Source organism: Sturnus vulgaris, chromosome 15, assembly GCF_052056855.1.
Source record: "Sturnus vulgaris isolate bStuVul1 chromosome 15, bStuVul1.hap1, whole genome shotgun sequence".
In the NCBI taxonomy this organism is placed as follows: Eukaryota; Metazoa; Chordata; class Aves; order Passeriformes; family Sturnidae; genus Sturnus; species Sturnus vulgaris.
Genome location: NC_142257.1, coordinates 11398014 through 11425666, shown reverse-complemented (window position 1 = coordinate 11425666; position 27653 = coordinate 11398014). Strand labels below are relative to the sequence as shown.

The window sequence follows — 27653 nt, the reverse complement described above, 5'->3', positions numbered from 1 at the left end:
CATGCAATTGGTACAGAGATTAAAGGGTGTAATCCAGCTGGTGTGATCATTTGAAAAGATCTCTTATCCTCCATATCTGGCCCACCATTTCAGCCCGATTCCTGAGCCATTGGGGTGCATTTCCTTGTGAAGTCCACAGCTCAAGAAAAGAACTTTTTTCTGTTTTGTTTCCTCTCTTTAAGTAGAAGGCAATTATGGAATATAGCAGACCTGTAGATAACAGGTGCTTCATAACCTATCAGAGCTGAGTACAACCATGTTTTTAAGAAAAACGGAGCATTTCCCTTTAGCTTAGTTTGGGTGTCTCAAATGCAGCAAATATGGCTCTGTAAAATCTGGAGTAATCGACTTCAATGTTTAGTATGGCAAATAGTAATGTTGCTTTGATTTTTCCCAAGATCTAGTTTGACTCTAGTAGAATGTTTTTTTTAAATGTCTTTTTATATGAATTATAATTCCATAGCTTTCACAGTTGTGAATGCTAATGTAGTGAAGTGAGAAGCCTTAGATAACAGGTCTTCCATTCCTTCCAACACTTGGTTGGACTGAGTGTACTTGGTAAGTACTGCAGTGGACCAGCTGCTTGAGTGAGTGGCTGAGGCGCTAAATGCACAGCTTTTCAAGAAAACATACAACAGAGATGTCTTAATTTTCAGTGTAATTGTGTAAAATGTCAGAGTTGCATTACTGGATCCTTCTGTTTCTCCAGCACTTGGGGATACTGCAGTCTAGAGTGTGTGTTCTCTGTGACTGTAGTCACAGACATGACTGTCCAGAGATCGTGGTGGTGTAGTATTTATTGCAACACTCTGATGCTGTGTCCAGACATTGCCTTTCATCATCCGGTGTGGATGCTCTATTTTAATGTGAGCCGGTGAGTCAAAAATTGGAATATTAAAGGAAGGCATTGCATTGCTCTTTGTTAATCCAACTTTGCTCAGATAAGTTTAGTATTAGCTGTGTGTTTGGTTTTTTTTTTTTTCCATCTTCAGTAAATAATGGCACTCTTGCTCTCTTAAAACAGAAGTTTCTCTTTTAGGTGAGACTCTTGATTTGTTTAAAAGTGAGTTTGTTGTACCTCCATAGAGGCTGTGGTTGGCTAACACTTGAAGAGCAAGAAGTTGGAGGAATCTCTGGTGTGGTGCATTACAGACTGTGTTGACCATGGTTTGGAATGAGAAAGGTGGTAGAATTAGCTTGTTTTAATTTTATAGTCAAAGCTAATTGTAACCCCTGAAGTTTTTGGTCTGCCTAACAATTGAATGGCTCATTGGAGGTTTCCATATCATTTCATATACTACAACCCAGCTGAAGGAGCCCATGTTATCAATTAGTACCTGTATGATTTAGCATGGAGGTGGAGAAGACAGTTCCTTGGCATCTTGTCTGTAGTTTTGTGGATGTTAGTCATGAAGTTTGTTGCACTTTGTGAAGCTGGGTACTTAATGGGTAAGCTGCAGGACTTGGAGCTGGAAATTCCTGACTAACAATACTGTCTTATGCTGCTTGCTCCTCTTAATGTTGAAGTTGTTAATTTCCTTACTTACAGTTATTCACTTTGTAATACTATGCATCAGTAATCAATGTAAAGACTAAAGAAGTGTATAGGTATCTGTACCTCTGACATTGATTTGATTTCAAACTTGAAACCTGCTAATCTAGCTAAATGAATATGTGTATACATGTATATATAACTCCTCAGTTTGGATCTGTAAGCTTCTTTGTGGTTTATGGCACAGGTATTGCTGAGAAATACAGAAGTAGATAAAGTGGCAGAGCATCAGTTCCTAGAGTTCTGCTGTGGTGGTTTATATTCAAATGTTGCAGTGAGGTAAATCTAGCTAATTTCTTTGCTATGAGCAAAGATACAAAGTGCTACTACTGCTTAATCTTTTTTTTTTAATATAAATATAATAATATATAATATAAATAAATAAAACTTATAAATGTTTGCCACTGTATGCATACAATGAACACAGGTACATTAACCTTTCTCAACATGTGAGAGGATATTGCAGTAGTTGAGACATTAGTAAAGTTTGTGGGAATCTATATTCAGTTGATTTAGACTCTCTAAGAAATACTGCCTCCTATACATTGCAGTAACTTTCTTGGATTGCTCTATTTGCTAGTGCCTGGGTATCCTAATACCAGGATGCAGAAGGAATTACTGGTGAACATATTATTGCTGTTGACTACAAGAATTCCTTCATAGTCCATAATGACATTATTATGGGAATTAAGTAGCTGAAGGTTGATTTTTCTTTTTTTCTTCAGTGGCTTTATAGAAAAAGACTAGTAGAGCATTACATTTGTGTGATATTTTATTCTCAGTTATAATCTCATAATTTTCTTCCTGTTTTTCTGATGCACCAAAACATTTTTAGGCAGTTAATAGTGCTTTATTCCTCTCCCTGACCTGGATACTGAGTGGATGATTTAAATTACAATATTGATAAAGATCTCATTTTGTCTGCACTGTTATTTATTTAGCAGGACTTAATTTCCAGACAGCCATGATCTTTGCTTGCTTGAATTCACAAAGAAGTTAAGAAATTACACACAGAAAAATCATAAATGTGCCATTAGAAAAATAACAGTATTCTTATCCATGTGTATAAAATTCTGACAATCAATGTGATGGAAAAAAAGCTACAGTGAAATGCTGTTATTGTGTCTGTCAGTCCTTCTCTGTGTGAGATACCTGATGAGCTGTAATATGGGAACTCAGTTATGACATTTGCTTGCTGCAAAGGTACATTGGGCAAAACACAATTAAAACATTGACATTGGAATGTTTATATGTTAAATAAGAACAAGCAGTTGCTAGTCCAAGAGAGAGGAAAGAGAACAAGAACTAGAGCATTTTCTGCAGTAAGAGCAAAGTCATGTTTAAATAACAGCTCAGATGCCTGAGCTGCACTCAGCCTCACTCCCAAGTTGTCATGATGGATAAGCATAGAACTGACCTTTGGATTTCATCTACCTCCTCTCTCCTCGTCCCCAGGCTTCTGTACCAAATTTCTTATTTAATAAGGATGTACCTTTTTTTTTTTTCTTTTTCCTAAATGTTTCAGTGTTCTGGCCTTTCCTACCATAATTACTTCTTTTCTTAAAAAGAAATTTCAGATGTTGACACTTTCCTCTGAAAAGAGCAGGGAGTTTCTTTGTGAATCAGAGGAGCTGATGTTTTTGGAGTTATGACCAAAAGGTTTTAACTGAAACATTGCTGTTTGATGGATGCTTGTCCTCTGGAAAGGACATACGTAGTTCTGACAAGTGGTCGGTAGCTTGACTAACAGAGTGTTGACTGAACTGAAAGCCACCCATTTTTTGGGTGGATTTTTGGCAATTCTTCAAGAGCCGGGGTTAGGAGGCTGATTTTACGATCTTTGTATTATTTAAAAATGTTTGATATAAAATCTTGCTCTTTGATAGGGGCTAATTTTGTATATTCTGTGCTTCCTATCCTGTTGAACTTCTGGGACACAGGGGTTTTGAGGCAGCATGCCTTTCTATTCTCGACATAAGTCTGAAAGTTATTTTAAAATTAAGTAATGTATGTCTGGGAAATTTATGGTAGTGTTTTAGTTGAGTGCGCTTTTTCATAGCTGTACTTTTATTCTTAACTGTAAAAAGGGCTGAACGGTGCTTCCGATACTCAAAACTCTCTCTCCTGCTTTGAAGCAGTGACATCTGTTGTTCTGTCTCTCCAGTTTAGGGCCCTCTGCAAAATCAGCTTTTCCAAAGGAAGTTTCTTTCTCTGGCCGAGTCAGAGTTCCAAAAACACGGGCTCTGTGATGAAACAGCAGTAAAAATAATAGAAAATTTCCTTTCCCTCATTCCTTTAAATGTTTTTATTTCTATGAAATTCCTATATCAACATAATCCAGGGTTCTGAGGTGGAATGTGTTTTACCTGGATTGGGTGTGGGGAGTGATTGGTGAGTGGAGAAACTTTTTGTTTTATTTTCATGTGGAAAGACTTCAGTTCTTTTATTTTGCTTTTAGGAGTATGCCACTGAATTGAGGTATTTTCAGTCCATCAGAAAGCTGTAATAGTGGCTCTCAAGTCTCTGTATTTAAAGATCTGGCTTTTCCAAATTTTCTTAAGGACAGTTTGATTCCTAGGAGCACAAGTCTGTGCCTGTAGCCATGCGCATGTTATAATGAAATATTAGAAAATAATATATAAGGAAACTATGTGCCTCATTGAGGGACTTCTTACTTTTTCACAAAAAAATAAGATAAAAATCCAAGTGTGCAAATGATACTTCTTACTATCTGCAAAAATAAGAGAGAGATTTTAATTTTCTGTTAATGGCTGTACTGTTATTAACAGATGCTGTCAATGGGAATTGCTTCCAGTGTGTACAAGAGTGAAATTAAGTCTATCTTAATCTCTTTTCTCCTATATAAAGGTACTATAATAACTAGACTGATATGTCCTCGTTTGAAAAAAACAGTATCTGTCATTTCTATAGGTAAATGGGAAGTTAAGAGTTTAGGGAGGAGTGCTCTATCATAGTCACGATATGATCCATAGTTGTCTGATGCTCCAGGAGTTTGGGGGCATCCGAAAGACCATAAATCAAAGAATTCAAATTCTTGGTCATTTGAAGCTGTTCAGCTTCTTTATGTGCCATTTTTTCTGAATAGTGGAATATAGCTCTGAAGTAGTTGAACCAGTTTATTGTATACAAATGTTACTGTGTACAGTCTCAGTCAATGACATAAGATCATGCAGGAGTTTGTTGTTATGTTTATGGAAAAGTTCTTTAATTAGGCTTTTTGAATTAGTGGTGTTTCCTACATGGAATGATGCAGCTTCATTCCTTAGGAGTACTGCTTAAACTGTCGTTCTCTGCAAGGTACTTTAATATCTTTCATTCATAACATTTTAATTTGTCTGACTGACTAATCTATCCTTTCTTTTCCCTAATAATGTCTCAGTGCTTGTATTTAATTTTTATTTTTAAGTGGCCTCCAGCTAAATAGGAAGCTACTTTAGAGGGAATTGTTACTTTAAGTGAAGAGCCCTGAGCTTACATTGTATTGCATCCCTTGCATTTTTATTGAAGTCCAATGTCTATGCCACTGAACAAGGACAGTAAATAAGTTAAGATGGAGGAGTTGCTTTCCAGTTCGTCTCATCATCTTCTTTTTAGTTTAGGAGCTGTATACTCTGTTACACGTCTTTAAGTGTATTTTTCTGCTCCTCCCACATGTTTTGGGGGCTTCTTGAACCAGCATACCTAAAATTGGTGAATGTGCTCTGTAGATACCTGAATGTGTAAAATACGGATCAGAGAACTACAGCATGTTTCTGTGTTTTTGTTTATAGTATTACACTATCAGGAAAAATTTGGGAGTACTATTTTTAAATTGGCCTTAAACAGAAATTCCAGCCTTCGATAAAGCAACAGGAAGGGAAGCAGTGAAAACCGTGCTGAGTAACATTTCCTCTCTTCTTCTACACCCCACTCCCCCCATCCCAAGGGTGACAGTCTTTATTGAGCCTAACAGGATTCCTAATAAAAGCTGCATTCAATCTGTATAAGGAACCTGCTGAATCACTGAGAAGCAAATAATGGCATCGGGCTGGAGGGAGCCTCCCAGTTACAGCTTACACAGCTTGTGCTCTGCTCCAAGAATTAGCTCTGTTTGCTTTACTGAAATCTAGGCACTTTAAATAACAACTTTAATACAGAGAAATTCAGACACTGTCCAAGAGGCTATTAAAATCCTTGTCCTGATACCAAATGAGTGCTTGATTCCACAGGAGTTTGTTTCCAGCGTTGTTTCTGCTCAGAGCACTGAAAAGGGGGAAGAAGCTAAGCAGCATGCAAACAGGAAGGTACCTTTCAACCATTCAGCTTCCTTCCCTGGAGGATTTTGTACGATGGTTTTTTTGAATGCCATTGGAATTTGGGAGGCTGTTGCCATATGGTTTAACTGTTGGTAGGAATGTATGTCTACTTCTTTTAAAGTATAGTCTCCGTAATATGGCTGGATCTTTAGAAAATGCTAATACTTTGTTTGCTCTGAATGAAACATATAAAAATGCATCTTGCTTAACTGCCTTAGCTCAGAAAAGGAATGCATGCAAAATCCCATCAGTCTTCCTTCGTGTTTTTGTAGAAGCAGGTTGTTTTGTGTAACCCAGGGAATACTGGGTAACTCGGGGAGCCTTGAGTGAGCCAAGCATATGTTCTTGCAACAGGAATTTAATGTGTATGGGATGGATTGAGAGACAGGTTTTGTGCAGCTCTTTGGGACAGGTTTGCATGTGAGAGCCATCTGTCTGGAACTTGCTGACACAGCTGGTTTTACGTGCAGCTTTGAAGTGCTGGTGCTCTGGTGCAGGTTTCTGCTCTTTTCTCACTCCCTGAGCAAAACTCTGGACTGACTGAATAATACTTGCCGTCTGCTTTCTTTGGGACCCCTTGTTTCAGGTTCAGAGTGGATTTAGGGTATCTGTGAAGCCCAGGCTTGTTGGAATTTGGGAGCATCCCTGAGTCCTGGCCCTGCTGCAGCGAGCAGCTGTCCCACGGCTAGTGCCGGTGGACTGGGACTGGATGCAGCTGTTCCGGAGCTGGGCTGACTCTGCCTACTGGCATGGACATAACATGACAGGAAGTGCTAAAAGGAGTCTGTGAGGATTTATTGCTTCCTCAGCATCCCTAATACCTGATTGCAATTGCTGAGGTTGTCTCTGTGTGAGATTAATCAGAATTTGCAACTATGAGGTAATTTCAGAACAATTTATTTTCCTTAGAAATAGACCAGATTTCCTGTTTAGCGTTTAATAATAGTAATAGTAATAATATGTTACTGGAACACCTGGCTGCCGTCACATAAAGTGAAGCATTTTTTTTTTTTTGTGTTTTTGAGGGGCAAAGTTGCTTTTGATACAGTCATTCCATCCTTGTTTCAGAGCTGTTTTTGTTTTTTTTCCCCCCCCCCCGCTGCTTTTACCCCCTTTTAATACCACTGGAGGATTTGTCTTGGACTTTGTTGTGGACTTAAAGCATCTGGATGCAACTCATGTGCTCATGTATTACAGTTATGCTGGCTGGAGTTGTTGAGAAGCTTTGTGATCAGAACTCCATGTTCGAGACCACTGTTGTTCCACTGGAGCCTTAATTCCAAGCTTTGTAAAGATACTCCTTGGATTAAAGGCCAGAGATTGGGTGAGAAGAGGGTGAAGCAAAAGGAAGTGATACCTACTTGCAAATTTTTCTTATCATTGGTGTTGTTGCACTGTGGTGCTTGTTCAGAAGCATCCAGATCTTGGTCATATTTTAAAAAGATGCCAATAGTGAAACATAAGGGTGACAGCCACTTCCTCAGCAATTTTGAGTTTGGATTATATTTTCCTGATGATTTTTCTGGCTGACTGTACTTACTTCTTTATTTTACAAGGTTACATCTTAACAATTAAGAAACTAATATTTCACCATCCTTGCAGAAAAAAAAAAAAAAAAGAAATAGGAGCAAATTATTTTCAAAGAAATATTTTGGAATAAATGGGTGATGGTGGTAGTTAGCTGGTGGCTTTACTTTTGTGTAGTGAGTTTTTAGTTGATGCTTCTTTTGTTTTGTCCTTTATGATATCTCTGAGAGATCTGGCAGGGAAAATGAGAAGTGGTCTGGATATTCAGGTGGCTCACTTCAAACTTTATTGGGATGAGGATGCTACCATAAAAGAATATATATTTATATGACATGATATTGTTACTAAAATCTCTGTGTTTTTTATACCACCTTTGGTTTAGCAGCTGGTTAAGCTCTTTGCTGGAAGAATATGTGTGCTGGAGATGATAAAAACCAGTGCTGAAAGAAGCTGAGGCTGCTGGTGACCACGCTTTTGTGATAACAGCATCATCCACAGAACCATCCCTTGGTTTCTGCACTGCTGCTGAAGCACATGCTATTTTATACAGTGTATTCTGTCATGGGAAGAATTTGAAGACACAGATGTCCTCTGCTTTTTTTTTAAACACATCTGCTGTGAGAACTGGAGGCAAAGAATGATCTGTCCTGTACAGCCTTTTATAGGATCACTGTAGTTGCAGTGTTCATGTTTCTTCTCTATGGTGTAGAAAATCTCCTTTCTAATAGGATTAACAACTGCCTGATTACTCTTTGCCCAGTTTCCCACCTTTTCTTGGGTTGCTGGAACTGCAGTTTTAGCTAGTTGGATAGATAATGTGAGTTACTTTCTCTGTAAATAACCTTAGTCAAGGTTGTTTTCTGTCAAAGATTGAAGAATCTGTTGTGGGTGTAGCATTTGCAGATAGATCCTGTGCTGCAGTTTCAGCTATTGTTTCAGCTGATGAATAGCTCTGAAGATTTTTGCAAAATAAAATCATACTGACCTTGTTCTCTCTTCTGAGCATGTGGAGAAATTATATTTCATCAATAGTTGTGTCTTGGTTAGATTTTGATGGAAAAAAGTAAGTAAAGAGATTATAAAGAAGGATATGGAAAGGGGATGTAAAATTCCAGCAAATGTTTTGTGTTTTGCTGATATCATGCTGAATGTTGCCCTTTGGTATCATTTTTCATAGTGAGTATTGAAAAGTATTTGTGAAAATTATCTCTTCTCTTTGTACTGAGGTTGTGTGGTTGTCCGCTGTTTATAACTGCTGCGGTGAAATAAATCTGTTTATAAAAACAAAACTGAAAATCATATAGAAACTGTTGTAAACTTTGAGTTAGAAAAATAAATGCTTTCAGCTCTTTCCCCCTCAGTTGGAGGGGGATTTTTGGAAGTGCAGTGCAGCTGGACTTCAGCCTCTTTACACGAGGTAGCCACAGCCCCTGCCCATGTCTAGCCACCCTCAGATTAACTGATGTTCCTTGCCAGCAAAAATACAGAATGAGATGTAAATATAGTATGTCAAATGTAATTTCAGTGCTATTTTAAGCACTTAGTCTGAAATGAGTTGGAAGTATTGAAGAAAACTTCACAAGCTATGACTGATAGGTAATTTAAATTGTATTGGAAAAAACTGGGATATATGCACTACATGTACTATACCCTCCTGTGTTAGAATATGAAGTGGCATGTGAGGGAGAGGAGGAATTCTACCTGGTTGTATCTATTTAAGCAAGCGAAAAAGGTTTTTTTCACCGAGGCATGGAAAACACATTGGATGGGTACATTTGAGGTACTGGCAGTAAGACGCACCTTGCAGCCCTTCCCAGGAGACTGCTGAGTTAGTTCTTTTGCTCAGCGGCACCCAGAATCACCTTCTCTGCATGATAGGAGAGGGCCTTGCTTCAAAAGTCAGGTATTTTTGAGGAAAGTGTTAGTTCCTGATTTAAAATTCCCTATAGAAACTGCTGTGTTAGTAGCCAGTGTGTTTGGCTTGTTGATGCGTCACCTGGCTGGGTAGTGAATTACGTTTATCATGTAGCTTATTACATTTATTAACATTAGAGCAGTACTGTTGGGCAGTGTTAAGTTAAATGCCTTCTGCTGGGTGAGGGAATAGGAACCTTTGCCTTCCCTTTGCTGTGTTCTCTGCTGCTCCTCATCTCGACAGATGAGGTTGGAGTTGGGGGATGCTTTCCAGACATGCGTCCCTTTAAGCAAATGTTTATATCTTTAATTTACCAACTGTTTGTTCATCAGGCTCCTCAGTGGATCAGTACAGCAGTCCTGTGTGCTGCAGGTGGAGTGCAGGAGTCAGTTTAGGCTGAGTGAACTTGTAAAGGGGCTGAATTCTGGGAAGTTGTAGAGAATTTACAAGTCAGGATGTGGTCATTTTTCATATGCAGAAGTTAAAAGCTTTGTGATTGAAAGGGGAACATAGGCTCTGTTCTGCTTACAGTTTTCTGTAACTCATAACCACTGAACTGCTTATCTAAAACATTTTCGAGATGTTCTGTTACATCTTAGTCGCAGTTATGTAAAAAAGTACTGAAAAATGTAGGAAAACCTATATAGACATAATGAGTTAAGAAGACTTTAAAAATTCAGCTTTAGTTTTAAACAAATACAGATTCTCTTGTGGCTACCCAACTTTTACTGGAGTTGTGAGTATCCTTTTGGCCTGGGAGAGTCAGATATTATTCACTACTTTGCCACTGCATGATCTGACTATACAGTTGCTGCATTTGTGTGTAATGCTTTCAGGTGGAGAAGTTGAGGTAGTTCCCTGCTCAGAAACAGGGAAAGCTCAGTAATGGAGCTGTTGGTTATCTGAAATGACCCTTTGGCTGCCAGGTGCCCACCTCTGATAGGCTGTGGTTTGTTTGGAGTCCATCCATAGCTAGTGCTCCTGGATGGTTTCACTAATTAAATCATGTTTGTGGCAGTTTTGGAGGACTAAAATGAGATTGGACTGTGTGAAATTAGTGCTTTGTAAATGTGCTACAAGTTCAGGCCTTCTGTTTAATTTTCATGGGATTTGGTAATGACATAAAAACCAAAATCAGAGTTTTATTTGTTTTACATGGTCTGCAATTAGGTCTGACCTTTCATTTGGTACAGTGGTCCATATAAGTTATATTGCTAAACACGGCCTATGAAGCCAAAGAACTTTTCTGAAGTAAATCCATTGTAAATTCTGAGGCCAGCATTCATATTGATTTATCTTACATAAACACTGGATAAATAAATCCAGCATTTGAAAATTCGGAACATACCTTCTAAGACCAAGCTGGAGAGACTGCCCTGTGGTGTATAATGATTTTGTTTTGTGTGTATTTGACCCTTAATAGCCCACATATTCAGGACAGTAAATTAAGGGATGAATAGCCCTAGCGAGATGTTCACTGCCATGTGGTATGCACCATCAGATATTTTTGTGATTGAAGAGGATTCTGTCTGCTGAGAAGTTTAAACAGCCATCTCCTAATTACAGCTTCTATGTAAAGTTCAGTTTATAAAGCAAAATCATCTTCCATGTTTTAATATTTTTATTTCTGTGGTTGCTGGTGGATGACACTGAGGTCACTGCTGTGATGCTGACTAGTGGTAGTAGGAGTGAGAGGACTCTAAAGCTTTGTTATTCAAAGAGTATTTTGGAGTACTTTTTGATGTTCCCTCCAGACATGGACTGGGCTGAGCAAGAGAGGCAGTAGGATGGTGTAGTTTGTAGTGGGCCTACAAACTATGTATTAGGTGGACATGGAAGAGTTTTTTTCTCTCTAAATATCACCCCTTTGCAATTTAAAGGTAGTCTGGTGGTTCTCTGCACCCTATATAGTGGCTTAGGTTTTCACTGGTTTTGAAAAATTCCTTCTTAAAGGGATCTTAGAAGGTTTCAGCAATTTTTGACCTTGGGTAAATCAGCCTGCTCTATTTGTCTTATTCTATGTGTTGCTTGCTGCTCTATTCATTCACATAAATAATATTTTCAGAGATATATTTAACAATTTCTTTTTTTCAGGTCAGTGTTTATGCATCAGTTGCGCTTCACTCTTTTCACTTCCACAGCTCAAGTGTAGACAGAGTTCTTCAAGTCTATGTGTATTCTGACCTATCTGTTAATCTGAGTTTTGTATAATTCTGTGTAATTTACTGCAGAATCTGAAAAGTAGCACTGAATGGATAGATGTGAATGAGATTGCTTATGTTTGGTTTGTTTTTTTTCCTTTCTCTTTCTTTTTAGGACTTGAATACTATCTATTCTTTCCTTCATGGACTGGACATACTATCACATTTCAGGGAACATCAGCTAAGGTGAAGTACTCTGCAGTTTGTTTTTTTTTTAGCATACTTACATCTATGACATTTTTGTGGAAATAAGCAGGGCTTTTGTCTGCCTGCAATTTAAGGTGGCTGAGCATTGGCTAAATCCATTGCTGAGTTAAGTCACTGCAATAATGTGGCAAAGAATCTAAACTAATTAGCTCTTCTAAGAAGGAAGGCAGAGCTTTACTTCCATTTGCCTACAAAGGACTAGACAGTGCCCTGTCTTAACTCCAGATTACAAAATAGTTTTCGTGCTTCAGACATTCAAATAGTCTTATAAAGTGGAAGGCCAACAAAGCACAGAAAGTGCTTTGGAATTAGTTTAGTTCCTTCAGTTCTGTTGCTATGGTAATTCGATAATGAAGAACACCATAATAATTTGAATTTTCCTGTTAAGCACATCTTTTGTTTAGAACAAAAAAATAGTTGAATTTGGGGTCTTAGAGCCTGAAGGTGATTCTACTGACATGTGATGATTAATGGCTTATGATCTTTGGGGATTAAAATTGAATTTAAACTTCTCTTCCTCTTCCCTCAGAATAATGTCATCAAGTGCCCGCTATGAGAGGTACAAGGGCAACCAAGTTCTCTTTTGGTGAGTACATAGCACTTGTTGGAATTCTTCAGCAGAAACATGATCAAAACTAATGTTTTGCATGTTGGTATATGTAATTTGCTTTTCAGTCATTGTCAATAATTGGTTAAAAGCTTTGGCAGAGGTGGTTTTAGCAGTAGTGCAGTGTTGATGTTTGAGAGATGCCCATGAGTTTCCAGCCTGGCTCCCACAGAGGGAGGGCGCAGGGGGAGAGTGTGTGTGTGAATGACACCAGGTGACTGAAAGGTAAACAGTGTCTCCTCTGCAGTCGTGGGAGCCCTGGTGACACTCAGTAGGTGGCACTATATTCCTGGAGCTGGCACTGCCTGCAGGGCTCCTTGTTCTAGCAGCCTGTACTGGAGAGGGATGGAGCTCAAACACCATCACTTTACATTGCAAAAATTAGTACTTATGGTTCTCTAGGTTCTTGCTGAGAGGCAAATACACTTTTATTTTCCTCATACTTTAGCATTGCTTATGGCATATTTATAATCTCACAGCTAGTCCTAGCTTTCTGTAAAAGGCACAGCTTCTAGCACACAGAGTCTAAATGAGTTGCCACCTGCTAGTTGGTGTGGTGGGTATGTGTGTCGCACACCTGCTCCAGTAGCAGGTCATTATCTGTGTGTGGGGTTGTGTGCTGTCCTGTATTTATAGCTTTGTGTGTACTTTGACTGGAATAAAATATTTTCACTAAAAATTTCATTTTAATAAAGTACATTTTTAAGATGAGTTAAACATCAAAATGTAAAGTATAAAAAACATTCCTTATGTGAATGTTAAAAGAAAAAAATCCTGGTCCAGTTGGAGTGCCTAGATTCTTACATATTGAACTGGTAGAGTGATAAGTCATTATTTTACTACAATAATATTTTGGGTAATAGAATTCTAAGGTGCTGTAAGGAGAAGTACATATCAGTGATTTCTTTTCCTACAGCTCAGAAACTATTGCAAGATGCTGGTATATCCTGCTTTCTGGATCTGTGCTCATGAAAGATTCAATGTTTTTGCCACCTTGCAGGTATGTAAAATAATTGAGTTATTGTTATTATTTAACGCAATTTTTTAAAATAAATGCTTCCTATGTATTTGTGTAACTGTAATTTTTAAAGAATTTAAAAATTTTATAATTTTGTTTTTCTAAAGCTTGATAGTGAAATAAATGTTCAGCTAATTCAATTTAAACTTTCTCAGATTTTTCTGCATGTTGAAATTTCTTTGTGAAATACTTCACTCAGTCTAGTTTGGATTTTTAAGTTTATAAAAGAATTTGTAGTCATCTAATTACCTTAGGGTCTCTTTGAATAATTTGTGCTGTGTGACTGTTCTGAATAGAGTTCCCCGTTGCAAAAATACAACTGCAGATCACATAGGTTCTGCCATTTGGTTGGAGGCTGTATTTAATGGCACATAGGATTTTTATGTGAAGCAAGAAGGGACCAGCAGCATCAGCTGTGGAGAGCTTGTGCCAGGAGCCCCTCTGTGTCTCAGGGCTGAGACACAGGGAGCACTGACTTGCTTTCACTGAAGCACATTATTAGACTTGAGCTGAATTTGGGCAACTAATACCCTGAGTACCCAGAGTAATACTCTACTTGACCTTGCAAATCACTCATTTTAATTTCATTATGTTTCACTTGATTCAGCATGAGCTGACCATGAGTGGATAAACTTAATGCCAGCTCCAGCTTACATATATTTCCATATACTTGAATTTCATAGTAAGTACTAGTATGAACATATAGGACTGAATTTTTCAACTCAGTTAATTGTAGGCTGGATATTAAACACTTCATGCTCCTTAAGTGACTGAAGGTCCTTGAGTGAAACTGTCCAGAGAAACTGTGGCTGCCCCATCCCTGGAAGTGTTCAAAGCCAATTTGGACAGGGCTTGGAGCAATCTTTTCTAGTGAAAAGTATCCTTGCCTATGGTAGGGGGACAGAACAAGATGTGCTGTAAGTTCCCTTTCAACCAAAATCATACTATGGTGAGTCAAATATAAGTTCAGGGGTACCAAAAGTGAGGACATGGCATGCTGGTATTTGCATAAAAACTCTCTAAAATCATTGTTTTGCGAAATCTGGAGTACATCACCTACACAAAAAAAAAACCAAAAAAAAAAGGTAAAGTAGACCTGTTACAGTTAATTCACAAGATTACAGCTACATTTATTATGTATGATGGGGATAGTGAAAGGGTCACATCTGTTAGATGGAGCTGCTGGCAGGTTACAGCTTACAAAGGGTTGGTTCCTGGTATATTCTGTCTCCTTAAGTGGTGAGATCATGTGGAAAGGAAGAGAAGGGATTCCTGATAGATATCTAAGGTGTTCAGCTCACTTCCATTTTGTTTGAAATAAAATCATGTTCTGCATTAAATAGAATACCTTTTTTGGTTTTTTTTCAGTAGAGTGGGATAAACTCTTCAGTTACTTTTTCTGTTCTGAAAATCTTATCCTGTCACATTTCTAGGTGAGGGAGCTGCAGTCACCAGACACAGTTTAATTTCATATGAAATAGTGCCTTGGATAAGTTAGTAGTATTCTTTTACAGTTGTAATTAGCACCATTTTAATTACACTTGAAGTAATACTTAATGTCATTCTTTATTCTTTGTCCACAACCAACTTCCTGATTATTTGAGTCATTCTGGTAGGAAGGTTAACTACACATCTGTAAGAAAGCACAATATTACTTTTATTCTCATTGCCTCAGGTATTACAGAGCTGTTCTGTATCACAGGAAACAAAGATAAGAACGTACTGCTGTGTTCTCTTTGACTGATGAGCATATTATCCTAGACTTGTAATATGTTTGTGAAATAAACTTTATGGGAGAGTATGCTATGCGGGATGCTGCTTTATCCATGCTTTTTGAAAATTTTCACAGCAGGAAAGTAGTGGAAAAGAGTAGGGGGTGAAATGAAAACCATACTTGAAGTGTTCTGAGGCTGCTGAAAGGAATGAAACATCCCTTCAGCTGCTTGGATTTCTGATAGGCCTAGTGCTGCCCAGACATGGTATCAGATAAATCCTACCAATATGGTATAAATATATCAGCATGTGAGCAGAGGTGGATGAGGTTAGAGACCGGTGTCTTCTGCACAGGAGTGATGCAGGATGATGGCTTTGTGTTGTCCAGGGGGTAAACGGAAGAGGACCAAAATAGAATCCTTAATGGGAGGAAGGTGGTTACTACCAAAGATGAGGAGTTACGCTTTAATCTGGAAATCTCCTCGATCTCTGAAAAGGTCTAGAGCCAAGTTTGAATAATTGTCTTTTTGGAAGTACTGGGGTAGGTGGAGGCATTATGTAAAACAGATCATAGCTAGCAAATAGATTCTAGTTTAAAACGCAGTCCTTGTGTGGTTCATAACACACCACATGCCCTGGTTACTTCTTTGCCAGGTTGGTAATTTCAGCTTCATATTTTTCCTCTGGAACATTTGACAAACACTTAGACTTTAAAGAACTCCTGTACATTTTAGGGTTCTTTTCAGAATACTGGAAAAGTTTTTATAAAATAGTTTGCTTTGTAAAAGCAGGATATCAGTGTTTCTCAATTAGAGAAAGCTTTTTATCTCGGCAGTAGTGGGGTTTAAGGCCCCCTTTTCTTGTAAAATTGTTTGTTTCACTTTGTTTTATGTAGCAATTGTTTTTCAAAATCCAGCATTGCACTAGAAACTAACTGCCCAGCGACTTTTGTTTAACAATTATGTAAGAAGCTGCTGTTACAATTGCTCGTTAGTGAGATCCTTGAAGTCTCCATAAATAATCATTCCCAGTGGAAGGTGGTTATGGTTTAATAACTGTTTCCTGTTACATTCTTGTCCTTCTTCTGTCATCTTCCCTGTGATTACCTTGATGGATAGGAGAAGACTGTAGTAAACAACTGTAAACTTAACCTAAAGGTGCTATCCTGCTTTTTGCATACCCCCTTTCATCCACTGTCTATCAGAGTTTTGGGAAACTTTTTTTCGGCAGAACTCTTTGAAACAAAGTATTCTATGGATCCATCCTGAAAGAGGCTTAGCCCCTTGAAAACATAAGGAGGAGGGCAGTTACTGCTTTATTAACTTTGTCTAAGTATTTGAATGAGTCAGGATGGAAACTGGGGCTCACTGTGTTTGAAAAGGGCTTTTTTATTGACTTGATGAACTTGTATTCAAATTGTAATTCAGAAATTGGTTTAAAAATTGGAGGAGTAAAACTTGCATCCAGGTACAATGAATCTATTCAATATTCTGAAACTGATGCTCATGATGAGAGAAGCCCTGCAAGATTTTTAAGATAAGAGGCAGATCAGTCAGTAATACCAGGTACAAAGATGGTATAATCTTGAATACCCTATTGCCTGGAGAATGGATTTGTTAATAGATTTGGCATAGGAGGAGAAGAATTTGCTTCTAACTGGAAAGTGATGGCCAGAATAAAAGAACAGGATTGATGGATTTGTGGAAGGAAAATCACATCAGTAAGTTAAAGAGGTTTTGTGTTAACATTGCTTGTTAATAAAGATCATTCATGTGAACAGGATATTTGAAGGAGATTACTCACACCAAGATTAGCCATAGCAGATATATCAAGGACCTGGAGGAACTTTTGAAACCAATTATGTGGCTGACAGCTTTCTACAGCTGTGAGACTTGAACCTTCAAGGAGAAAATACAAACTCTTGAAAACGTTCGGGATGTAGTCTTACTGAAAAAAAGATTTCTCTTTTCCAGTCCTTCCAAAATCTCTTAAGTGGAGAAAATTGGAATCATTGTTCCATTCATGAAGTGCATTTCTTGGCTAAAAAGAATTTATTTAAAATGGCCTCATGGTTGTGTGGTATCTTTTCATGAGAGTTGTAGATGCATCAATGACTCAGACATTTCTCTTTTCTTTAGTTTTTAAATGGAGAAGACCCAAATGCTTAGATCAGGAAAATGGGCATAATGAAAGAGGAACTCCAGTTTTGCATCATGAGCAACAGCTTGGGTTGAAATTATTTTAGCTTTTGTATTAGTACAATACTTTACTATATTTTGCAACCGACTGTGACTGTTAATAGTGTTTGCATCTATTCTGCGTGAAGTGCCAGAAGCACAGAAAATACTGTGCTTTTATGGGATTGTAAGTGTTGGGAAGTAAGAATGTGTGATTATAGATTTGCAATCTGAAGAATTTAAAGATTAACAAAACGCCATAATTTAAATTTTAATGTGTTTAACTTTGTTCTCAAACATATTTATACCTCAGATGCACCATCTAAAGTCAGATCAGGTTTACTTCTGAAGCCTGTAGTGCTGCTTTCTGCAAGTACTTGTGAATTTGTACCATTCACTGCGAAAGTAAACTAGTGGCTCAGAAGCTCCCAGCTTCTGCCAGTGCAAGGTATACTGGTCTTTTGTCCCCTGATCCTTCCCTTCCAGGTTTAACTTGAATATGGCTTCTGCTTAGACTGCACCTGCTGTATCCCAGCTCTGTCCCAATGCTCCTCAAATTCTGCTCTGCCTCTTTTTCATCTCCATCCCAGTCCCAATGTCTGGAATGTGAATAGTGTTTTTCCTCCCTCAGCTCCCACGGTCTGGATCCATGTGTGCCAGTCCCCACTGCCATACAGTAAACCTAATTTCTAACAAACTGGCAGTTGCTAATAAGATTCTGAATTGTGATAATTGTTGCCATAATTGGGATTTAAGTTCCTTACTGTGCGACTGTAAATATTGCAGTCAAAATGCAATACTGGAGTATATGTTTGTTTCACACTGGAAAGCTCTTCCCAACTAACTGTTGTGGATTATTTTCTCTGCTCTCTTAAAGGGAACTTCAGGCTTACATCCCTGTGGTTATCAAGTCTAAGAGATTTAGTACTCAGCACGGGATAAAAGTGATGGCTATTTAGTGCATTTGTGGCTCTGGATGAGGTGATGTTTTCCTTGGATGTTTCTGTTTAGTGGTGGCTGTAACTTGTAGCATTGCCTGACAGCCAGTTAGTGAAGCAACAACTTGGGAATGCTACCAATAAATGTATTTGTAAAACTAATTAATGCAGATAGATTTGTTCAGATTTAAATTCTTCTGCTAGAGCTAGTGCTGGCATGAAAATACTCTGAGGGAAAAGGGAATGTGGATGAGAAGAGGCAGCACAGTAGTGATAAGCTGTGTCCTGGTCTCACTGTTTCAGCAACTTGTATTGGGCTCGCTGATGCTGAGTAACGGCTGGGAAGGTGTTGCAGACTAAGAGTACATGGTGCATCTTGTTTGATATAGACTAATCTTCTAAGAAAATAAAAAAATGAAGAATATGTTCAGACCTGTCACAATTATATGGCTGAATAATCTTGTCCATATTTCCCTTGCACCAATGATTTCCTTTTGGTGTATTTGTAGTTCCTTACAGCATCTACCCTTTAGAAATGTTATGGACTGCAAGGGATGCTGATTGTGCCACAGAAAGAGTTTTTTGTTGGCTAAACTAAAGTACAAGAGAAAGGAAATTAGAAGGAAGGTTGGTTTGTTTATATGTTTATAGGTATAGTTTGTTTATAACTAAAATACAGTTTTACTAAGACTTTGCAATCCCCATGATCTGGAATAGCTGGAGAGCTGGATGGAAAGTGGTAGGTCAGACACAGGCTTCCTCAAAGGGTCCTCATGTTTGGAGTATAAAGTAATTAATACAGAGATCTTGAGCTTGCAGCCTGCAAATTGAGTAGCATGTTACACAGCCTCCAAAATAATTTCCAATTAAAACTTCAGCAGGCTTAAGAGATAAACCTAAGTGTTGTTATTGAGAGCTAATGCAGAAATGGGTTTTGATGACTGAGCATTAATTGAAATAGGTATTTTGTATTCAGCCATGTATCTAGTGGTGTCTGGTTTCCTTTAAACCGTTTCCTGATGGAGTTAAGTATTATAATATTTTTCTAATAAAGTTACTTTGAAGAGCTCAGGACTTGCACAGCATATGATATCACATAAACTCTGCCACTTGCATTTGCTGAAACTTTTGGCCTGTGCTGATGGACCTTTTTTTCTATCTCCTTTTTCTGTTTCACAAATAGAAACATTTGGGGCTGCTCAGCAACAGCTATGAGGCCTCCTGATGCACCTGCGAGCCTCAGGCAACTCCCCACCAACCAACCCCATTCTTCAGATCATGGTTGGGCTGAGACAAATCTAGTGAAATTGAGACCTCCATGGAGATGCCCAGAAAAACAGGTTATTCCTATTAGGATTTTGATGTTGAGTATACTCCTGTGTCATGACTGCAATGCAGGAGGGGCAGATCCTGATTTTTCTATCTCCAGTCGCTGCGGCTGTTACTGCCTGTTAGGCAACTTCATGGGTTTTCCCTACATGTTACTTCCCAAACAATGAAAGAAATTTAAGTATAAAATTACATTTTTAGAGTAATTAGATTGGTGTTTAATAATACTAATAGTTATTTCAGCCATTAGTATACTTGGGTGGTACATTAATTGGTAATAGAATGCATTTTATCTTGGATCTGACCAACAGCAATAGATAGAATTGCAGTAGATATCCAGGAGTTGGCTGGAACAACTGTTCTGCACAAGAGGTGCCCTGAAAGGAGAGGAAAAATGAAATGCTTTTTGTAGCATCAGAATGATTTTGAGTGGAAGGGACCTTAAAGCTTATCTCATTATAATCCTCTGCCATGAGCAGGGACACCTTCCACAATCCCAGGTTACTCCAAGCCCCACTCAACCTGGCCTTCAATACTTCCAGGGATGGGGCAACCACAGCTTCTCTGGCAACCTGTGCCAGGGCCTCCCCACCCTTATATTGAAGAATTTCTTCCTAATATCTCATCTAAACCTACTTAGGTCATCTTGGAGCCACTCCCCCTTGTCCTGTCACTAATATGTCCTTGTAACCCCGCCCTCCCCCCCGACTTGACCAAAACTACATTTTCATCTATTAAAAAAACAACCAAACAACGTGTTTATTCCTTACACACCTTGTCTCTTCCAGGCCCAGTTGTGCCCTTCCATACAAAATCTTTTTGCATGGAAGAAATGCATGCAGGTTACTAGATAAATGGGGTCATGGGATTCACTTTGCAGTGGGGAGTACAATTTATCATTGTCATTAGGTATCTAAAAGCAGCCTGACAGGCAGTTTGAGAGACAGGTATATTCATAAAAACAAAACACCTTCAAACCCTTTGCTTGTTATCTTGATAAACTGGTATATCAGGGCCCTGGTCCTGTTCTACTTGTAATGCAGTACTGAGTATTACTGCAGTAAAACTCCTGCAGGTAGCTTTATTGACAGTAACAGAGAACTGTGCATTATTGACACTAATTTACACAGACAGGATAATGTTATGATTTTGTAGTTCCTGGAAAATACAGAACATAAAGTGCCTGACATCCTCCCATTGATGGCTTTGATGTCTGAAATATCTGGAAATATTGTTTCAGGATGTAGTAGAATATTGTAAATTTGAACATGCTTACTGATTACTGTTGAAACAGTTAATAAGAGAGTCTCAGTCTTCATCTGTTTGTAAGCTGAAAGCTCTTCAGGCCAGGCTGTGTTTTTACCTTTGATGTATGTATGATATTCTGAGTAATGAGGAATGAGAAGCTGTCAGTACTGAATAACTTGAGCATATTGATATCAGGAAATGTTTGAGTAAAATGTGATGGCTGTTGCTTAAATTCATCAGTTTTGCCATTCCAGATGTGTTTAATCACCAAATACTCAGGTTGCACAACAGCTGGATATGAGAATTTTCATATTTGTGTTCAGAAAGCTGTGTTTATGCACATCCTATTTCAAGACCCACTTTCAAAATATGGTACATTGGAGTAGTTTCTAAATAGTTTACTTTATAAAAGTAAGGTTTGTTATAAAAGGTCCAGTACCTTAAAGAAGTTTTAGCACCTTTCTGTTTTGGGGAGTGAGCACGAGTGTGAAAATGGGACTATTCTCCGATATAGAAGGCTCCCTCCAGTGATTAGTTTTATTCTATTCCCTGTAACAGTGAAGTCAGGCACATACTCAGGTGACTGTATGTCCTGGTTTAGGGCAAATCTGGGAGAAAACTTCCAAAGGGCCCCGCCCCGCCCCCAGAAGCAAACCTAAGTGGCCCTTCCCCCAGCGGTTCGGGAAAAAAGTTTCTTCAGAGAGAAGTGGAAAAAACCTGTTTATTCAACAGGCACAGCACTGCCCAGCACAAAAAAAACCAAACCAAACAATACCGAACAACAAAACCTCTCACTGCTCTGAAGAGATGACAAATTCAGAAAGTCTCTCTCCTGTGGTGGTAGCTCAGCTCAGTCTGTTCTCAGTCCGTCTGGCACTGGAAAATGCCGCTGCCCAGGCCAGGCCCCTGTGGGCCGCAGGTGCAAGCTCCTGGTGCTCCCCTGGGTCCCCAGTCCAGAGCAGGTTCAAATAATTCCAGGAAAAAAAGGAAAAAAACTTTCCGGGGAACTTCTCTGCTTCAGTTAGTCAGAAACTAACAAAAAGCAAAGGAGGAGAGCTCTCTCCGTTGTCCACCACAGTGGCACAGTCCAGGAGGAGGAGAGGATGGAACTCCTATCTCTGTGTTTTGAAAACAACCGCCTCAGACATTCCACTGCTTCTTCTCCCCCCTCCTTCACTCTCAAATCCAGCCTTAAAGGTACAAAACTTACTTCTGGGCTAAACAGACAAATGGGGATACAATTCAACATGACAAAGTCACCCCAGGACACTGCACTTCTAAGGTATTCTGCAGTTGCAGAGAGATGAGCAAATCACACAGTGCAAATGGGACAGATGAACCAAGGAGTGTCGCAGAATCATAGATTGGTTTGGGTTGGAAGGGGCCTTAAAGCTCACCCAGTTCCAGCCCACTGCCATGGGCAGGGACACATCACTAGACCAGGTTTCTCCAAGCCGTGTCCAGCCTGGCCTGAGAACTGTTATCTGTGGTCTTGGACTTTTACATTTTGGTAGCTCCAGTCTCATCCCGTGGCCTGAACACCCATTAGTTGTTGGTATGGGGTGTCATGCTAGTTTGACTTACATTCTTTTCTCAGATGATGCAACAGCTTAAGCATTTTTAATTATGAGTAGCAGTGAATCAGAAGGAAAACATGGTTTCTTGCAAATGAGGCATCTATAAATCAAGGATAAACAAAGCTGACTTTGGTATATGGAAGACATCTTTTTCCCATGAAAACATTGTAGACCATTGAGTGAGTGTGTGAAAATTAATGATGCAGATGAAATAGATTAATATTAAGTAATGGGAGCACAAGATAAAATCATAAATAAAAAAATAAACTTATTACAATAAAATTATAAATAAAAGAAATGTAGTGCAGTTTTACAGTACTGATTTTTTTCTTGGCTTCCAGCAGTGGTAAGCTATAGAATTATACTAAATTTAAGACTTATTTAAATCACACATGTGTTAACAATGCCGATTAAATTGTTGGATCATTTAAAACTTAAATGATTATACCAGTTTTTTAATCATAAGTAGAGCTTAATTTACATTAGTTTCATGTTTTCTTATGCTTTCAGTGTTAATTTAAATTTTCAATTTGATTATTTTCCCCACTCTGCTTAAAGCACTAAAGCATATACTGTACCTTAGTGAGTCCTTCCATTTTTCTAATGTATCTTGCAACATGTGGCATAGGAGGATGTAGTGTTTTTGAGATGTGCTTTTGGCCGGGGAAGCTGCTGTGATGGTTGGTAAGCAGAAGTACTGAAATGTGCTTCTAGGATTGGACCTTTCCAGGAAGCAAACCTGATCCTGGGAAAGGACGTACGTGGTCACAGTCTTATTGGGGGCCCACTTGGGTAACCAAACAGACTAAGTAATAACAACTTCTTCAAACACCACTGTGTGTTCTTGATGCAACAGTAGTCTTTTAGTACCAAAAGGTAAGATTGCTCCATCTCTTCCAGAATTAGATGTACTTTCCAGAGTTCTCTCTTTTGAGAAACAGCATGGTTCAGGTTTGTGTGGGTCTTTAATCACCAGCTAAAGACTTCTCCAAGTAATTTGCTGTCACAGAAATGTTCCATCTTCTTTGGAAGAATATTCCTGTCAAAGTTTGTTCTTGTTTTCCAAGTGGGTTTTCTCTCCTCCACTTTCAAAGCTTTATTCAACTGGACCTTTTCCATTTACAAACATTTAGGAAAGAATATTGTTCTGAACCTTTATTATAATAGGCAGATTAGTGAAGTATATTGATGTCAACAAACCTCTTAACTGAGAAGCTAAATATTTGTATTTTAGAGGAAAAATATGTAATAAGAAATTTAAAACCCATATTTCTAAAACATGTTGTATATGTTAATTAAGAATATTAAAAGTTGGTATTTTCAAGACATAGTGGTAGTTATGGCTCAGGAAAAACCATATGTGGCCTCCTCCTTTGGAAGGAGCTCTGCTATGGAATAATCAATAAACTATCCATGGTGTGTTACCAGGAAATAATGAAGCTTGACCTATTGACTTATTAATATGAGTAGTTTAAGATTAGCTGGGTGGGTTTTGTCTTTGGAACTTGATGCTTTTCCAAGTGTTTGGTTGTTGTAAAATGCCTGATGGAGCAGAAATGATAGGGCCGAGGCTGTAACCTTTGTTACAAGCACTTTGTCCTCATTAGTGTTTATTGTCATTACTTAATTAGCAAATGCTGCAACATAAACAGAGGGAGGCTGGACAGTGGCTGAATTTGAGGAATGTGTTTATGTAAAACAAAACAATAAAGAAAACAACACCACCTTGACCTCCAGGAGTTTGATTAAAAATTGTTACACAACAAAAATACTTTGCTTGAACAACCTGTAACAAGAAATGGATACTTTTTCCTAACTACAGGGGATGTAGCAATAGTAGTAATCTGTTCTGTCATAAAACCGACAATGATTATTTCTAGATTTAAAAAGGTGCAAAACCTGAAACTTCCAGTTGCACAAAATTCCTTTATAATTCTAGTGTTTTGGAAAAGAATATCTCTTTAGTTTTCTGCTATGAGGAATAGAATTATAAATTATTTCACTTTTTTTAAATTGAAAATGGTCCCATGGCAAAGTTGGTCGCACTTTGGTTTTCAGTTTGTAGAGAAAGCCTAACATGGATTTCAGTTCACCTCAATGTTGGAGCTGACATTAAGAATTAGAGTTCTGTATTTTCTGGACTGAATTAACAGTTGTAGGAGTGAGAGTAGTTTAGCCATTCTTTTTATGTGTCGCAAAACACAAGACTCTCATGCCTGGATCACATGCTGTGTGGAAAATTTGAACTCTTAAGTTTTTACTACAGATGTGTGAAAATGCTGGTTTTCTGTGTGAATCTTGTGCTTGCTTGGTCTGGGTGAGAAAGTTTTAGTTGTTATGTCATTTATGACTATATTGTAGTCATGTAATTTAATTTTTTTTCTGTTTCTTCAGTAGACCATTAGCAAAACCAAAACTTGACAGTGGAAGCTGCTGTGCTCCTAGTAATTGTTATTCTTAATCCAAACTGGATTTCACTGATAATTTCTTTGTTGCAATAATCTGAAGCTTCACTTGAGTAACTTCAGAGTTTCAGAGAATCACAGAATGATTTGTGATGAAAAGTACATTTAAGCTTACCTGATTCCAACTCCTGCCATGGCCAGGGGCACCTTCCAGCCTTCCAGTAGGCGAGGTTGCCTCAAGCCCTATCCAACCTGGCCTTGAGCAATTCCAAGGATGGGGCAGCGACATCTCTAGGCAACCTGTGCCAGGGCCTCACCACCATCACAGGGAAGAATTTCTTCCTAATATCTAATCAAAACCTTCCTTTCTTCAGCTTAGTTTAGTTAGTCTTTTAGCTTCAGTTTAGTTCCTTAAATTCTTTCCCCATAGTTGCATATATCCCACAAAAGTTTTGGAATGTTGTTTATAAACACGAGTGTTTTAAAACAGCCTGTAGAAAGTAGTGGTGGTTTCAGTTGATCTTTGCCGTTGAGATGACCATGTATCTTACTCAAATCTTGCATGGCTGGAGTTTCAGATGTACTTTTTAAGCATAACCTCAGTGAAAACAGAGGGAGCTGACCCACTTTTTAAGGGTTTGTCTCTACCCTTGCCTTAACTTCCTTCTAATTCACACTTCAATCCCTGCTTTGCATTAACCGGTTCTTCAGTTATCTCACCTGCTGGTAGGTGCTAAAATGTGATTGATGTTGACAGTCTGAGTTTGTAACACGGCAGCTGCAACTACTGAACTGCTAGACCAGCCAGTGTGCTGCTTGTCAAGGAGTTTGTTTTATGTGCTGGGGTTGTGGAATCACTTTCCTGTGTGCCCAGGGAATGAGTAGGTCAAGCATTCCTACCTCAGGCTAGCGGGTCAGGAGTGAAGACAAGCTTACTTAATATGTAAAGCCAGATATATTCAATTCTAGGTACCACTACAGTCACAAATTGATTGATTCGAGAGATTATTGGTCTGTAACACAGCCCACACATCCCCCAGCAGTGTCTAGCTCAGTCCTCTTTTGCTGGTAGCTTCAGCTTCCTCAGATCTGGTTGTATGGTGCCTTCTCCAGAGGTGATTTCTCTAAACTCACCTCTGTTTTTCAGTGTCCAGAAGGAAGTCTCCTGTTAGAGTCGATGAACTAAAGCACATCAGGTTGGTTTTAGCTGCTTTCCTCAGCTGCTGTCTTAGGCTGCCTGTCCTGCTTTGTTTCATTTGTATTCTTTCATGCTTCTTAAACAGAACCCATCACCATGACCCCACTCCTTGTGATGGTACAAGTAGCAACATAAAGACAGAGGTCACAGGTTAAGGCTCAATGTTAGAAAAGAGGTTCTCTGTTCCCCTCTTTGCTGGGAGGATGAAGGGGTGACATAGAGTTGAGGGAGCTCTCATTAAAAATGCTGAGTAGTATTTTGGAGTCTTTGAAATTTATGTGTATTTGTTTTTACAAGGCCCATTCACTTAAAATTTACTAAGGTTTTCTTGTCAGAACTGAAATGTATTATGAGTGGTTTTGAGTATCTGCAAGTAATAATGATTTTCCAAAAGAGCATTCTTTATATTTAGACTTTACATAGCAGACTGTGATGAGGGATGCTGAATAAATTAAAATATTATCGTAATGATACTATCAATTAGCATTTTTAATAGAATAATTTTCATCAAATTTTCTTTGTTTTTTTTTTTGTTTTTTAATAACATGGACCATTGCCTATTATTTTTGTTACTGAAAAGGTAAAATAGGCTGTTCATCTGATTCCTTTTCATTTGCTTTTTTTCCGTCCCACTCTAGTTTTGGCAAGCAGTCTGGGGGAAAGCGAGGATGTGAATGTATCATACTGGAACCTTCAGAAATGATTGTGGTAAGACAGATTTTTTTCATATGTATTTAAATCTATTGCTGGTTTCAGCAAATTCTTTCTCTTTTACAGCAGAAAGCTTATTGTAAAGTATTCTATGAAATTGCAGTAAAATTGCCTTGATTTCAGTTATACCTGTAGCTGCTCTCGTAACAGCAATAGCTATATAAATTTAATCTACATGGATAAATGATGATGATGATTAGGCCATTCTTTCCAAAATTTTGCTTACTTGAATTTCAGAAGCCTAACAGTCATGGCTGAGCTGAGCATTCCTGAGTCAGGCTATGGCAGCCTTCTATCTTGAATATTTTATTTACACCCCCATTCCCCATTTCATGGCTTTTATTGGTCATGTCTGGGTGGAAAAGTGTTTTTCCTCCAGGCCTTTGCAGTGCCACATAGTGTGAAGGCTTATAGGTAGGAGAAGAAGCATTAGAGTTCTTAGCCAAGCTTGAATATCACCATCCTTAATGTTTAGGATTCCTTCTGCTTCTTCAGATCACTTATTGATACTGCCAAGTGCATATATAGATGCATATATACGTGCTTAGAGAGTGTAGCTTAGTCCTTCCCAGTTTGTTGTATACGTGCTCTGAGCAGTTGGAATATTAGGATTGCTTTTCCATAGTGGTGATTGGCATTGTATCCCAGCAGTGTGCCTGGGGACACAGGCAGATCTCTTCCAACTTTCACCTTAGATGTTTTTAATGGAGCTGAAATAAAGTAGTTTGTTGTGCTCAGAACCCATGTGTCTCTTAATGAGACTCTGATCTCCAGATGCTATTGATTTAGCTGCCCTAGATCTAGATATAGTAACGTTAAAACTAATATTTGACAATGTCTCTTACTGAGCATGTAAATACTCAGCTTCCATAAAATACTTGTTTCTCACAGTGCTTTACCAGCAGGGATGTCAGCAGTGTCCTGTACCAAGTCCACTTGCCGTCCTTTGTGCAATTTGCTCTGTGCAATGTCAGTCTGACCCTGCTTGTGGGCTTTGATAGCATCAGTAATATA

General features: G+C 38.5%; 1 protein-coding gene across 14 annotated transcripts in view; it reads left to right on the top strand.

Annotated features, from left to right (window-relative positions):
• Positions 1-27653, top strand: part of RAPGEF6 (Rap guanine nucleotide exchange factor 6) — a 128750-nt gene that overhangs the window by 12949 nt on the left and 88148 nt on the right. For 12 of the 14 annotated variants that reach the window (XM_088173744.1, XM_088173743.1, XM_088173735.1 and 9 more), the window contains exons 2-5: positions 11627-11697; positions 12248-12304; positions 13242-13325; positions 26567-26636. In XM_088173744.1, the coding sequence (XP_088029870.1) occupies positions 11627-11697; positions 12248-12304; positions 13242-13325; positions 26567-26636 (282 nt within the window). Of the gene's footprint in view, positions 1-11626; positions 11698-12247; positions 12305-13241; positions 13326-19374; positions 19512-25877; positions 25927-26566; positions 26637-27653 lie in introns of those variants that run through there. The other 2 variants (XM_088173739.1, XM_014891560.2) reach the window with 2 other exon arrangements.